This window comes from Notamacropus eugenii, chromosome 3, assembly GCF_028372415.1.
Source record: "Notamacropus eugenii isolate mMacEug1 chromosome 3, mMacEug1.pri_v2, whole genome shotgun sequence".
Classification (NCBI taxonomy): Eukaryota; Metazoa; Chordata; class Mammalia; order Diprotodontia; family Macropodidae; genus Notamacropus; species Notamacropus eugenii.
Window position 1 is genome coordinate 57,830,540 of NC_092874.1, and position 14,550 is coordinate 57,845,089.

The 14,550-nt window shown below is 39.9% G+C and overlaps 1 protein-coding gene across 2 annotated transcripts in view; it reads right to left on the reverse strand.

Moving 5' to 3' along the window:
• TRDMT1 (tRNA aspartic acid methyltransferase 1) overlaps positions 1–6,455 on the reverse strand; it is a 52,857-nt gene extending 46,402 nt beyond the window's left edge. Inside the window, exon 1 of one of the 2 annotated variants that reach the window (XM_072651628.1) lies at positions 4,564–6,455. In XM_072651628.1, coding sequence (XP_072507729.1) covers positions 4,564–4,627 — 64 coding nt within the window. In that variant the 5' untranslated portion in view covers positions 4,628–6,455. The remainder of the gene's footprint in view (positions 1–4,563) is intronic. The other variant, XM_072651629.1, reaches the window with a different exon arrangement.
• Positions 6,456–14,550: the final 8,095 nt, after the last annotated feature.

Below are 14,550 nucleotides of genomic sequence, written 5' to 3' on the forward strand. Positions count from 1 at the left end.
GAGGGGACTCTTGATTAGATTAAGGATAGACTAAATGGCCTGTGAGGTCCGCTGTGAACTCTGAGAGCAGGACTTGTTGGTCGCCATATGACCCATCTGGGCCATACTCTATCACACTCCTCATTTGATGCATACCTTGAGAGACCCCAGCTCCCAAGTTTTTGGCTCATTCACAGCTCAGACTTTTCTGATGCCTTCCACTAATTCTGGGATCAGTGGTTCCAAAAATCAATGATTCTTCCACACGTTGAAAATATTCTGCCTAAATAATGCCTTCTACAATATTCATTACATATAGGTACAGGCTAAAGGATGAGTTGTTTTTTTCAAGATTATATATAAAGTGTCAAATTAGCATACACTGTAAGTGACTCACATATTGCCATACTGCAGAATTTTTATACCATGGAAACTGACTTTCAAAAATCTTTTTTTTTGTCTGCATGTGATTTTTGTAATTAAAATCATTGATACTGGCCTTCAAATAAACAAAACCTTGTGTGGGGACTGGAATATACCATTATTTCTATAAGAAAGAACTTTTCCATTTTTCAATGACCAACTTATAATCCTTCAAGTGAGAAATTTCCCAACTGTGTGTTTCTCTAAGGTTGGGCATCACCACTCTTTGTGGGAGGTGTATCTGTACTTATTACTAAAAATTCCACTATAAGAAACACTCTGACTGCTTTGTAGAACACAGTGCGCTAGGATGTGATCGTCTCAGCACAGGATTTAGAAGTGGAATGATGTTTAGAGATTACTTAGTATCCTTTCAGTTTACAAATGAGAAAACCTAGCCCAGAGAGATGAATGACTTGCCCCTACTTACACTGGTGGCAACAGAAAAAGATCACTTGAACTCATGTCTGCTGACTCCCACAGTACCAAGCAGTACCAAGGATTTACCTGCAACATGTCTCACTGGTGAATGAGAAAACCATGCGCTCTCCTACTACAGATCAAAAAAACAAAAAAACAAACCTGAGTGAAACTTTATTATTCAACTTAACTGTAAACTGCCTTAATAAACTCTGTTTGGCAACTAAACAATTCAACCAAAATTTAGGCTAAAAATTATTTTTCTTTCCTTACTTCCTTCTAAGACTGAAAGTTGCCAAAGAAGTTATCAAAGTACTTCTAGCACAGTGCCTTGCATTAAGCAAGAGCTAATAAATCTCTGTTGAAAGTAGGCCTGAAAATTAAAAGAAAATGTTCTCATCAGATAGTTTAAACAATGCTGCTTCAGGGAAAGGAAGAAAGCGAATTCAAAAGCTCACCAGAAAAAGGCAAAGTTAGTATATACTTCTACTTGAGAAATAAAGCTAATTCTCAGCCGAAAATGAAGGAAAGTGACAAAGGGCCTAAGATGGGAAGCTTCAGAGGGTTAGCAGCTGTTAATAGTTATATATCACTATAAGGTTCACAATATGTTTGCCTTATATACCTTATTTTAATGAATCCTCACAACAATCCTCTCAGCTAGATGCCACAGGCTTATGATCCTCATTTTACAAGAAGTAAAGTCTATGCTGATGGTCACAAGCCAGGATTAAAACCCAGAAGAATCAGTAAGCATTTATTAAGCAACCACCATTCACTAGGTACTGGGCATACAAAGTGATCTCTTTAGGGATCATTTTCTACTGGATTTCCCCTGACTGCAAGTCAAGGCTGCCTCTACTACACAGCTGCTTTCTCTCCCATGGCTTATATAATTTTTGTGCTGAGAGAAATGTTGGAGATTACCCAATCAAATCCCCTTATTTTAAAAGATGAAAAAAACAGGCTTTAGAGGTTAAATGACTTGCCAAAAGTCCAGACATTTAAGAGAAGAATGAAGAATTGGGTAACTACACCACATTCCTACTCCAACAAGCAATCAACCAATCCATCCACAAGCATTTATAAAATATCTACAGTATACCAGTCACTGTGCTGTGCCCCAAGTACACAAAATCAAAAATGAAACAGTCCTTGCTCCTCAAGAAGTAGCATTTCACATGGGGAAACAATATGCGCATAGCCAAGCAAATACAACACAAACACAAGGTAGCTTAATGGGGAGGGCAGTAGCAGTTGGGAATCAGGACAGGTTTCAAGTAGAAGACGGTACTTGAGCTGAATCCTGAAGAGGTACAGGTGAAGTCTGTTTATGGGAGATGTCTGGTGCAAAGGTATGGGGAGGGAAATGAGTGTCACGTGTGAAAAACAGCAAGAGCCTAAAATTCAGAAATGGAGTAATGTATAAAGGTTGGCTAAGGCCAGGTCAGGAAGGCTCTTAAAAGCCAGAGAAATCTTATTCCCAGAGGTAACATGGAGCTGCTTAGAGTTTGTGGAGTAGGGGAGGAATATGGTTAGAATGAACCAAAGCTAAATTTCAATAAGAATTTTTTACCTGTTTCCTCATAAATAAAATGAAGAGGCTGTACAAGATCTTAAATTCAGCTCAAGTTCTCTATCTATAATTGGGTGACTTAAGCTAGTATCAAAACTGAACATTTCAGAAATCAAGGTGAAAGGTAGGGACTATTATGTTCTTTCATCCTTATATCTATATAGTGACTGGCACACAGAAGGTTAATAACTGCTCTTTGAATGATAACTAGAAAATCAATATGCTTACTCTACTAAAGCTCTATAGTAACTTAAAACCTTAGCCTGGCTGAAAGGCAAGTACAAGCCTTCTGAGCAGTTTTGTGCTTTTGCTTAGTTTCACGGTCAGATCAATTTTAATTAACTAACTTGAAGACAAAATGTATGAGACAGAAGGGTTGGATTCGGAATTAGGAAGACCCAGGTCCAAATCCTACCTCTGAATCTTGAAGTGAATAAGCAGCACACCTCTCAGAGACCCAGATTACCTAGGACTATAAACTGCAAACATATGGCATATGTATTTGTGGAAGAAATTTCCACACAGATGAAATCACAGGGATAGATCATCTTCCCCCCCTACCCCCATCCCCATACAATGGACCTCAGAATCTGTATGGAAGAAACCTCAGAAGGATATCTAATCTGATTCCCTCAGTTTTCAGTTAAGAGATTTGAGGTCCAGGAAGCTGACTTGCCCAAGGTCACAAAGGTAATTAATTAGCTTCTGAAGTGAAAGGTAAACCACATCCTCCCAGTCCAGAGCCAGTGATTTTTTTCCACTGTACCACCATTTCCTGCCATTGTGGGTTCTAAAAAGGTTCTGCAGGAGTTGTAAAGACCTCAAACCATTTCAGAAGACAGATGATAATACTCCTGATATTAAAGGTCCTGATATTCAATATACAGATGGAATCAAGATGAATTCAAGACATACATTGTTTAGACATGGACAAATTATGAATGTTTGATTTGACCATGTCCATATGTTACAACCTGGTCCTTTTCCACCTTTTCAGGCTTCTTATCACTGACTCTCTGATCCAGTGGCCTCCAGGCTGTTCCTCGAACAAGACACTACTTTCCATCTCCTCTCCTTTTCACTGGCTGGCGCCCCTCACAGCTGGAATTCATTCTTCTCATCTCCACCTTCTGGCATTTCTGGCTTCCTTGAAGTCCCAACTACAATCCCCCCTTTTAGAGGTGGCCTCCCCCAGGCCCTGACCCTCCATCCCTGCCTATATTACTTCCAATTTGTCCTACTTTAGCTTGGCTTGGCATACTCCTGGACCATCACAGGTGCTTAATAAATGCTTGTTGATTTGACTGAAGGGAAGTTGCGTTTGTCCTTAGTTCTACAAGAGGGCCATGACATCAAGATGATGACGTGACTTGCAGTTGACTGATTTCAGGAAGCCAGGGCTGTGCTAGGTCTTTCTCCTCCAGAGTCACCTGGATCCAGCGGCCTGACGTTCATCAGGACGACCAGAGGGGGCCCAGGACGCAAGGGGAGACCCTGGCCATTTTAGCTAACGTCTTATATCACATTCTCCCTTGGAGTGAGATACACCCATTCAATGAACAGGCTTCTTTAAGGGATGGCCCCCTTAATCAAAAAAAAAAGAAAGAAAGAAAGAAAAAACCTGGGAGGGGAAGACCCTCAAGGTTCCTGCATAAAGAGAAACAATTCCTATTTAGTATTTACTAAAGGGAAATACTTGGGATGGAAAGGAGATAAGTATCAGTTAACTGGAAAATGAAAGAAGTTACTTTAAAAACAGATGTGAAAACGGAGGTGGGAGAAGGGAGGAGCAAGCTTTACACCCCCGGGTGGCCCTGCAAGGATGGGAGGACAGGGCAGTTCTCGGGTCATTTATGTGCGGGTGAGACCTGCCCTGGCTCCCACCTTCTGATGGCAGGGCTAGGCTCACCTCCCTGAGGGGGCGGGGCTAGATGAGGGGCGGAGTCAGCTCGGGGGCGGAGCTGACGCGAGGAGCGGAGCTAGCCGCTGAGGGGCGTGGCCACGGCGCTTCCAAGTGAGGCCCGGCACAGAAACCCAGACCTCGGAAGCGCCGAGGCGGGGGAGGAAAGCTCTCCGTTGCCAAGGAGACACAGCGCACGCGCGGCTCCAAGAGACCCGCCCACCGAATCCTGGGGGAATAAGGAGCCGGACAGGGCGGCTCGTACCTTTCAGGGCCTGATGCATGCCCCCAATGCCGCTGTACAGCTCCAGCACCCGCAGCGGCTCCATCGCTCCAAGTCTGTTCAGGGCGGGTCCCTCAGCCTCTCCTACCCCCCACGCCACCTGGACGACGAGCCACACCCGTCACGTCTCGGTTCCGCGGGAATTCAGTTCCGTGCCCCGCCCCCACCGCCCTCGGTGCACGTGTAGGCCTCTGCTTAAGGCGGAGCAGGGCTGGGGAAAGGGACGCGCAAGGGACTGTGGGAAGCGAGGCTCTCAGTTCTGGCACCGCATGTCCTGGGAAGGGGGCGGGGCTAGGGACCCTGGAGGAGCGAATCACAGCGCCCACCTCCCTGCAACTGACAAGCATGTATGCTTGGCTTGTCCAAGTTCCAGAGACGCAAAGAGAAGTAGAAATACGAGCCCTTCCCCCCACGAGCTTCCATTCTAACGGGGGAGAACCATGTAGTCTACGTTTGTGCACGAAAACTATACAGAGTAAATAGGATTTGCCCCCTGGGCAACTGCCTGGTCTCTACTCCCACTCTAAACCTCCGGCCGTAAATCCTAACGAATAGCCAACGTTCATGTTCAAGCCAGCTCTTACCCTCTCAACGACCCTGGGATTTGGGCACTGTCATTTTATGGATGGGGGCAGCAACCTCCTGGAGCCTCAGTTTCTCCATCTGCAAAAGGAGCTAATGCCCCGCTGCAGGTCCCTGCCTTCGTGTGTGCTGGAAAGGAAGACAGCATTGGAGAGCTTGACACTCAAGGAGAGGAATCAGAGCTGAAGTCTGCCGGAAACTAGGGTCCACTGGGTGATCAAAGCCAGGGTCTCTCTTTGTCATCATGTGCTAAAGAGATATTAAATGCTAAAAGAGTGTGTGTGCCTCCCTTAGAGTCCTCGTGCCATGGAGGTCAATTCTCATCCACCAAGCTGCAAGAGCTGAAGAAGGAACATGTGTCTCCCACATGTCCACTGACTTCCTTTGGAGGAACTCTGTGTTTGTAAGAAGTCTCATTGCCATCTGATGATTTTTGGGGGGAGGACATAGCAGTGAAACCAACTACCATAAGCACAGGATGGACCCATTCTTATGCAATTAGATTGCTGGAACTATTCAAACAATAAATTGCTCTAAGCAGTCAGCCCCAAGGCACGAAAATGTTGCAGAAGCCACTGAAATCGAGATGGTTTCATTGATACGACTGTTCTCCTTCCCTACACCCCCTTATAACTTAATGGTGTTACTCTACTACTTAGGTTTTTAAAATTCAACTCAATAAATGTTAAGCAATTTAATTAATCAATGAATATTTATTAAGTGCCTACTATGTTCCAGGCACTGTGTTAGAATGGTAGGGGTACAAAAAGAGGCAAAAGTCAGTTCCTGGCCTCAGGGAATTTATAATCTCATGAGGGAAACAACATATACAAAGACAGCAATATATGTGATAAAATATAATTCTTAAAGGGAAGGCACTCGAATTAAGAGGGGTTGGAGTGAGCTTCCTGTAGAAGGTGGGGTTTTAGTTGGAATGTAAAGGAAGCCAGGGAGGTCAGTAATTAGAGTGGAGGAGGGATAGCATTCTAGGCATGGAGTACAGACAGAGAGGATGCCTTGAGTAGACAGTGTCTTGTTTTTGGAACAGCCGGGAGGCCAGTGTCACTGGATCAAATAGAAAGAGTACAAGGCGTATGGTGTAAGAAGGCTAGAAAGGTAGTAAGGAGTTAGGTTATGATGGGCTTTGAGTGGCAGAGCATTTTATATTTGGTCCTAGAGGCAATAGGAAGCCACTGGAGTTTATTGAATAGTAGGGGTGATTGTAATCAGACAGACTTGGACCTTTGGAAAATCACTTTAGTGATTGAGCAGAGAATGAAGGGGAGTGGGGGGAACTTAAGAAACATCAGAATCAAGCACTTATTCTGTATTAGACACTCCTAGGTACCAGGAATACTAGATTAAAAAAAGGAAATAGTCTCTACACTCAAGGAGTTTGTATTGTTAGAAGGATAAAACATACACAGATACCTGTGAATGCTTCATTTTATCTACAGATAACTTGGTTTCCTTGGCATAACATTTGAAAACCCAGATTCACCTCCAAGTCATTATGTAGCATTAAAGTAGTATAGACATTTACATTCATAATTATTATTATATTCAATAGAATTATATGTTTTATTATAATACATTCTATTATTTGCACTCATGAATATACAAAAATATTATATCCATAAATATTATTCATAAATATTTTGTGGTTGTTGAGTTGTATCTGACTCTTTGTGAACCCATTTGGGATTTTCTTGACAAAGTCACTGGAGTAGTTTGCCGTTTTCTTCTCCAGCTCATTTTACAGATGAGGAATTGAAGCAAACAGGGTTAAATGACTTGCCCAAGATCACACAGCTAGTAAGTGTCTAAAGCTTGGCACTCTATCCACTGTGCCCTCTAGCTGCCACCATTATTAGCACTGACCCAATAATGTATTTGACGTTATTATACACATTAAAAAGGATTCATGACCTTGGCCAAAAAGAATTATAAAATTCGGTAAGTCTCACTTCCCCATGAACCTCCAAAGAAACATGCCTGACAATTAAGACTCAAATTTACTCTTCAGCATTGTGACACTTCTGCTCTCTGCCTTTAAATTATACCTCCAGGAGCTCTTTGCCAAGCTCAGGAGTTCCCTCAATGCTACTACTTTGCCAGTGTTGCACTCCATCTTCTACTTGGCTGCTACTGTTACTGCTGCCAATAATGCTTCCTTGGGGAAATGTCACTGCTTTAGAATATAACTGCCAGGGTGCCTGGGACAACATACCTGAGGGCTAGTTAACACATTTCTAGCACTAGTATTAGTCTTTCAAACCTACTTTATATATAAAAGGGCCAAGCAGAAAGCTTCTGACCAGAAGGTCCCCAACCATTACTCCTACCTATTCAATAAATGTCTTTTGCTTTGAACTAATCCGCTGAATAGTTGGCTGGTAAAACCAAACACTTTATTGGGGGCCTGTGAACTACAGTGGTGAACTTGGAAAGTACCTCAAATCTTAGATAGCTTTCTGGGGATCTACTCTCTTAATGACAATTATCTAAAGTACAGGCATAAAACATCCACCAGCTTCTCTGGGCTTTGTCATATAGTAAGCAATAGGAGACATCTAAGAGGATTGCTTTTCAGGCTGAGTTAGTGAAGAAGGAACCTTGGAGGATTCCAGGTAGAGAGACAAAAACACTTTTTTTAAGGATTTTATTCCTAATTGTTAGTATAAGAAATATAGTTCATAAAGACTCTGTTATACTTCACAAATGTTGAAGCAGACAGGAAACCACATTGCCCAAGCAGCAACCCCCATAGTTATTCCAAGTATTCAAAGCAATCTGTGGTTGCTGTATTTCTAGAGCAACTTTTACAGTCTAAGGGAGAGGAGAGTTACTTTCTCATCATTCTCTTCCTCTCTCTGTATGTGTGTATCTCTCTCTTTTTCTGTGTCTTTGTATCTCTTTCTCTCTTTTATGTCTTCGTATGTCTCTCTAAACACCAGAAACATCTAGGTCTGGTCATTTATGTCTAGAATTTACACCAAACAATTTTTAATTCATGTAACTTAGCCATATTCTTGCTTCTTTTTTCTCAAAGCCACACTCAAATTAAGCCTGAGAAGCTTTCTGTGGAATCTTTAAAAAGTCATTATGTCATTATATAGACAGCTGTAGATGGTATAGACCCTCAAATTATATTTATTTGTAATATTTTTAATTTCCTGCTTAAGCTTTGGACCAAACTTTCACAAATGTTGGTTTAATCTCTCTTTACAGTAAAAATTATATCCAGATGTATGAGAAGGAAGAGGAAAATGAATGATCATTACAGTAATACTATTTTCTCTTTCTAAAAGATCAAAAAACTACATAAAAGATAGTTAAATTCCCAAGGAGAATGTTTCCAGTATTGTTGCATAGCTCCTCCTCCTCCTCCCCCCCAATCTAAATCTAGTATTTCAATCAACAGATCAGTCAAAAAGCATTTATTAGGCACCTCCTATGTGCTAGGTCCTAGAGATAGGAAACCAAAAATTAGATAGTCCCTACCTTCAGGAAGTTTACATTCTACTAGAAAGACACAACCTGGTCACTGATGAGTAAATACAAGATATAGTACATACAAAATAAATATACAATGACTGAGTGGGGAGAGGGAGAAGAGGGGCAGCAGAGGAATCAGAAAAGATCTACTATGGGAAATTGTCCTAGAGCTAAACCTTGAAGGTAGCTAGGGGGTAGGTTCTAAAGATGAAGCTGAAGACAGAGCATTTGAGCCTTGAGACAGGGAGCAAGTTACAGAAGGTGGAATGTTGCCCATGGGAACAATGAGTAGATCTGTTTAGCTGAAGCATGAGGTGCAATCATGTGTTATCATCCTGGCAAGATAGGCTACAACCAGTAACTTTAGTAGGATCACCACAGTATTGGTTGATAGTTCAATTTGAAATAATGAAACACTTCAGCTGAGGCCAAATTGACAAAAATAGCTAACGGTTGCCAGTGGCACAGAAATAAGAACAGTTAATAATTAGTCTAGAGACTTTTAAGATTTACAAAGTGCTTTATGTCATTCTTCAGTTGTGAATGACTCTTCATGACCCTCTTGGGTTTTCTTGGCAAAGATACTGGAGTCGTTGGCCATTTCCTTCCTCAGCTCATTTTACAGATGAGTAAACTGAGGCAAACAGGGTTAAGTGACTTTCCCAGAGACACACAGCTAATAAATGTCTGGGGCTGGATTTGAACTCAGAAGATGAATCTTCTCCAGGCCTGGACTCTATCCACTGTGCCACCTAGCTTCTTTATAAACATTATTTAATTTGATTCTCACAACAGTCTAGAGATGAGAAAACTCAGACTTAGCAAGATTTACACAGATTTACTAAATTAACTGCTAGAAAGTGGTAGAGGGAGAATGGAGTCAGATCTTGACTCCAAGCACAGAGTTCTTTCCCTGACACTTTTGGCAATCATTTCAAATGTGTACTTTGGACCTTATTTAGAATTCAAGACATTGGTTTTGATATAGACCAATTTATATTATTATTGTAGACTAAAATAGACTATCTCTTTTAGGGAACGAAAGAGCTAAGGATAGACCTACCAGACACTTTATGGCAAAGTGCACCTCATGTAATACATTAATGGCTGCTGCTTGAAGCACTAGGCTGTCCTGGATACACCTCTTTCTGCCTTTTTCCTTGCTTTATTTAGAGAGGCAACTGTTTAGTAATCTTGAGGCAAGGAACCACCATCAACAACAACCTAGAGGAGCCTTTATGGCCTGCCCTCTCAGAAAAAAAAGTGGCCAGAATGGAAGGTTGTTTGTTTTTCCCTTGAGATATGAAGGTTTAATGAAAGTCTCTGCTGGTTTTATTTTTTTTTCAACTAAGAAAATATATTTTCCCTCTATCACATGTCCCTCCTCTTAAAGAAAAGAAAAATAATACCCTTGTAATAAATATGCATAGTCAAGCAAAACAAATTCCCAAATTAACCACATCCAAAAATACATCTCATTGTGCAGTCTAAATCTATCATTTTTATGTCAGAAGGCAAGTCCCATATATCATCATGAGTCCCCTGGAATCCTGGCTGGTCATTGAATTGATCAGAGTCCTTAAGTCTTTGAAAGTTTTTTGTCTTTGCGTCATTGATGTTAAATTATTCTGCTGGTTCTGTGCACTTCACTGTGCCCCAAGATCACTAGCCAGTGTGTGTCCCCTTTGACCCAGCAATTCACTACTAGGCCTATTCGCCAAAGAGACTGAAAAAAAAAAAGAGGAAAAGGACCCATATGCACAAAAATATTTACAGTAGCTCTTTTGTGGCAGCAAAGATCGGGAAATACAAAGGGTGTGCCCATCAATTGGGGAATGGCCAAACAAATTATAACATTTGAATGTAATAGAATACCATTTATAGTGCTACAAGAAATTATGAAGATCATTTCAGAGAAGCCCAGGAAGATTTCTATGAACTCTACTGGGTTTTGTGGCCACTAGGAGGGGAAGAAAAGCCAGGTCAGCAGCATGGAAATGTAGGGAAGCTGTTAGAGACCTAGAGCAGCTGGATGAGTCTTTACAAACATTAGAGTCGTTGGACAGCAACCTCTCTGCACTCAAGTTTCCCAAGAAGGTAGTTTGGCCTTTCCAAGTCCTGAATCTTTTGGTGGAACTCATTTCCCAAACTACTCTCAGGTAAGTAGGTTAGTGTACTCATTTAAGAATGTGTGCTAATAGCACCTGTATTACTTTGCTAATTGTTTCTGTTCCAATTAAATCTTTTAAATGCCTCAGTGCTATTCCTGGCCCAATTTTGTTAACATGGTGACCAATTGAATACCAATGTCTGAATTACCACCAAAAATTCCTTGTTCTTGGACTGCCTGGAGGCAAATAAGCCAAGTAAATTACCATAAAGAATCTCCCATAATTTGAATCCTACTGTGTGAGATTCCAGAGTGATGAGAGCAACAAGGTAGAATTAACGTGGGGAGAGGGGACAAATAAAACTTTATTATTGTTAGAAATCATTTAATCACTAGATAATGAGCAGTAAGTACCAATAGTATGCCCTAAACTAAACTAAATGGATAGTATGGGATAGGAAAAAGAAGTAGAAGACATAGTCCCAACATTTAAGGATATTAGAATCAATTAAGGGAGGTAAAACACATCTTCAGAACAATCCAAGACAGTATTTAATCATTCCCTACATTTCTCTAATGGTATGTCAATAAAGGTACTATGACTCTTAAAATTGTCTCTGCTAAAATTATCTTTTAAAGAAAACTCTGGAAAGCATTTAATTTCTATGAATACCTCTAATTCATTTCAGATGATTTGTCAGGTGTTTTCTAGATTTGTGTGGAGAAAATTTTTACAAATTTTATGAGTATAAAAGATAGAAAAATTAAATTTTCATTTAACTGTACCTTCTTTTCTCTAAGATTATAACTCAGTCTTTTTGTCTGTGCCATAAACTGTATTAAATGTTGTCCTGGGTCGTGTCTTTCTAAAGAGAAGCATGGTATAATGGAATAGGCACTGGATCCAGAATTAGAGGACCTGTGTTTGAATTTCTCACATGCCTCTGCTACTGTTTATAAGCATGCCTGCAAAACTCACTTAATCTATTGGGCCTCATCTGTAAAAATAAGGGAATTGGAATAGATCATCTCTAAACTCTCAGTCTTTGTGCTCATTTCTACCAACCATGATCTCCATGATTAATGTTTAACTTTGGGAATTCATGAATGTGGGATACATTAGTATAATTTGTCCTTAATTGTTATTTGATTATTCAGGGAATTTTGAAGATTGAAAAAGTAATTGGAAAAAGAGAGACCATAAAAATGCAAGAAACAAGAAGTCTTATAGCCAAATGATTATAATATTTCATTAGAGATGATGGTTGTCTTACTTGTAATATGTCAACGGCAGAAAAAAAACAGAAATAGGCAAGATTTCAACAGAAAAAGAACAGATGGAAAATTATGTACAATATAACATTCTCAGACAATATCAATCAAAATGTTTTCTGCAGTAAACTATGCTCTTATGATTTTTTCTGTACAAATCATATTATCCCAGAAAAAGGATCATTGTAAAACAAATATTAGAAGCCAAAAGGATATGTGAAATTCAAGTTTTCTGTTGAAACAAAACACGCTATTTTCCCTTATATGTTGGCAAAATGCATGGCTCCTTTTCACAGATTTTTTTATATTTGAATTTTACTTAATGGAGTTTTCTCTAAAATAAGTGTATCCTCATCAAATGATGCTTTAAAAAAAGTGGTTTTGAGTAACAATCAAAATAGTCTTTCTCTGTCTTTTTAATGTGTTCTTACAGAATCAAAACTGGAAGGGGGTTTTGGAAGTCATATAATTCATTCTTCTTCCTTTTCTAGAAGGAGAAACTGAGTCTTCAAGACCCTAAGTGGTCTGTCCAAGGTCACATATGATCAGTGGTAGAACTTGTACTAGAATAGAGCATAGGTGTCTTGCCAACTATTCTAGTGCCCCTTTTCTTTAGACCATGCTGCCTTCTCATCACCAACCATTCTCAGACAAACATGATAGCCAGGCTTAGTAGACATAGTCGTCATGACTACAGATATTCCACAGGTGGGAGAATAATATTGTTGCATTTCTATTCCTTTCACCATTTTATCAGCTTCATCAACAACAGGAGGCTACTTCTTCAGCAGAAGTGCATATGGTTAGTCATCATTTGGATCAAAGACAACTTTGCCCACAGATCTGCAAACTAGGTGGCTGACAGTGCCTCAGAGTGAGTTAGACAGCTCCTTAAAGGCCAGGTATGAGTCCAAATTTCCAAATGCCTTCTAAGATCCTCTACTACAATACTAAGACTGGACAAAATTGATATAGTTTCCCAGATTTACTCAGCCTCAATGAGCAATGATTAACATTTTCATAGAATTTTTGCCATTGTGAGCCAGGGGTGATCTTTATTTCTCTTGTCCAAGTGTAGCTAAGGAAGAAAAATATCATAACCAGATTGGTCACAGGTTGACGAATATTTTTGGCCCCAGTGCCTTTCAAAGAGCATCTACTTAAGGTTCAGAAAGATTGCAATCTGTATCAGTGCAGGGATCCCGTAAAAAGGAAAAGAAATTACAGACCCTTGATATTTTGAAGTATTTTGCCTAAATGCTGTTTAAACAGTTATGTTGCCTTGCCACAGTGTAACCAAATTAACCTTTGAGAAATATAACCTATTGACAAAAAGAAGAGCCTGCCTAAGTTCCCAAATTTTTCCCCATTCCATCTAGTAAATTTTGCGGAGGTAGACAGGGGAGAAAAGGAAACAGAGGCTGATAAAAGGAAATCTAGTGTCTTAAATTTCTGGTTATTCTTTTGCCCCCACTACCCTAGTGAGTCATATGAACATCCAGAGTTGTTACCTAAGAAACCAAATTATACAGAATTATACCACAAGCACACCAGAAAAAGGAAATCACCAAAATAACCAATATCACTTCCTCTTTTGGCAAACTTTAAAAGCACAAAGAGAAAAATAATGATGAGGAATTAATAAATTTATTCTTGCTAATTAAAAAAGGCACAATAACTGCACTATTATGGGCTACTTATAATGAATCCAAAGTAAATAAAAGTAACAAAAACTGCAAGGCTCCGTATTTGTTCTGATATATCTCATCACTGCCAGCTATATATTTATTTAGAAAGAAAGCTCTGAAATGAGCTACCTGTGCTTGAGGTACCTCTAAGTATGGGTATTTTTAAACATAAATTGAATAAAGGAAAAAATACCTGTTTACCCAACAAAGCAAAAAAAAAAAAAAAGTACTCTGGATCTCTGATTTCTTTGGAATTCCCAGTAGGTAAATGGCTTCCACCAGTGCAGATCAGCAACTACTGTTGTAAGTTAGAATCTCAGAGAATTGCCTAGGCACAAGGGGCAAAGTGACTTGTCTATGAGTTTATAGCTCTCCTGTGTCAAAGATAAGATTTGAATATATATCTCCCTAACTGAAAAACTAGCCCGTTATCCATTATGCCATGCTCTCCAAAAGAAGATGAATGTTAGTAAAAGATATTTAAATTTACATTAGAAAATAGAAACAATTGACTAGAAGAAGAAATAGCCATACTTGATCTGCCTCTCAAATTCATATTCATGAGTATATATAATAGGTACACCTTGTTTTTGTTGTTGGCAAAGACACTGGAGTGGTTTGCCATTTCCTTCTCCAGTAGGTTAATACAAACAGATGTTAAAAGACTTTCCCAGAGTCATGCAGATAGTAATGAGTGTCTGAGCCCATATTTGAAATCAGGTCTTCTGATTTGAGGCCCACCACATGATCCACTGAGCCACCTAGCTGCCTCCTAGGCCTCCTAGGATCTCTCAATTCCTGCTCATACTTGGAACATAT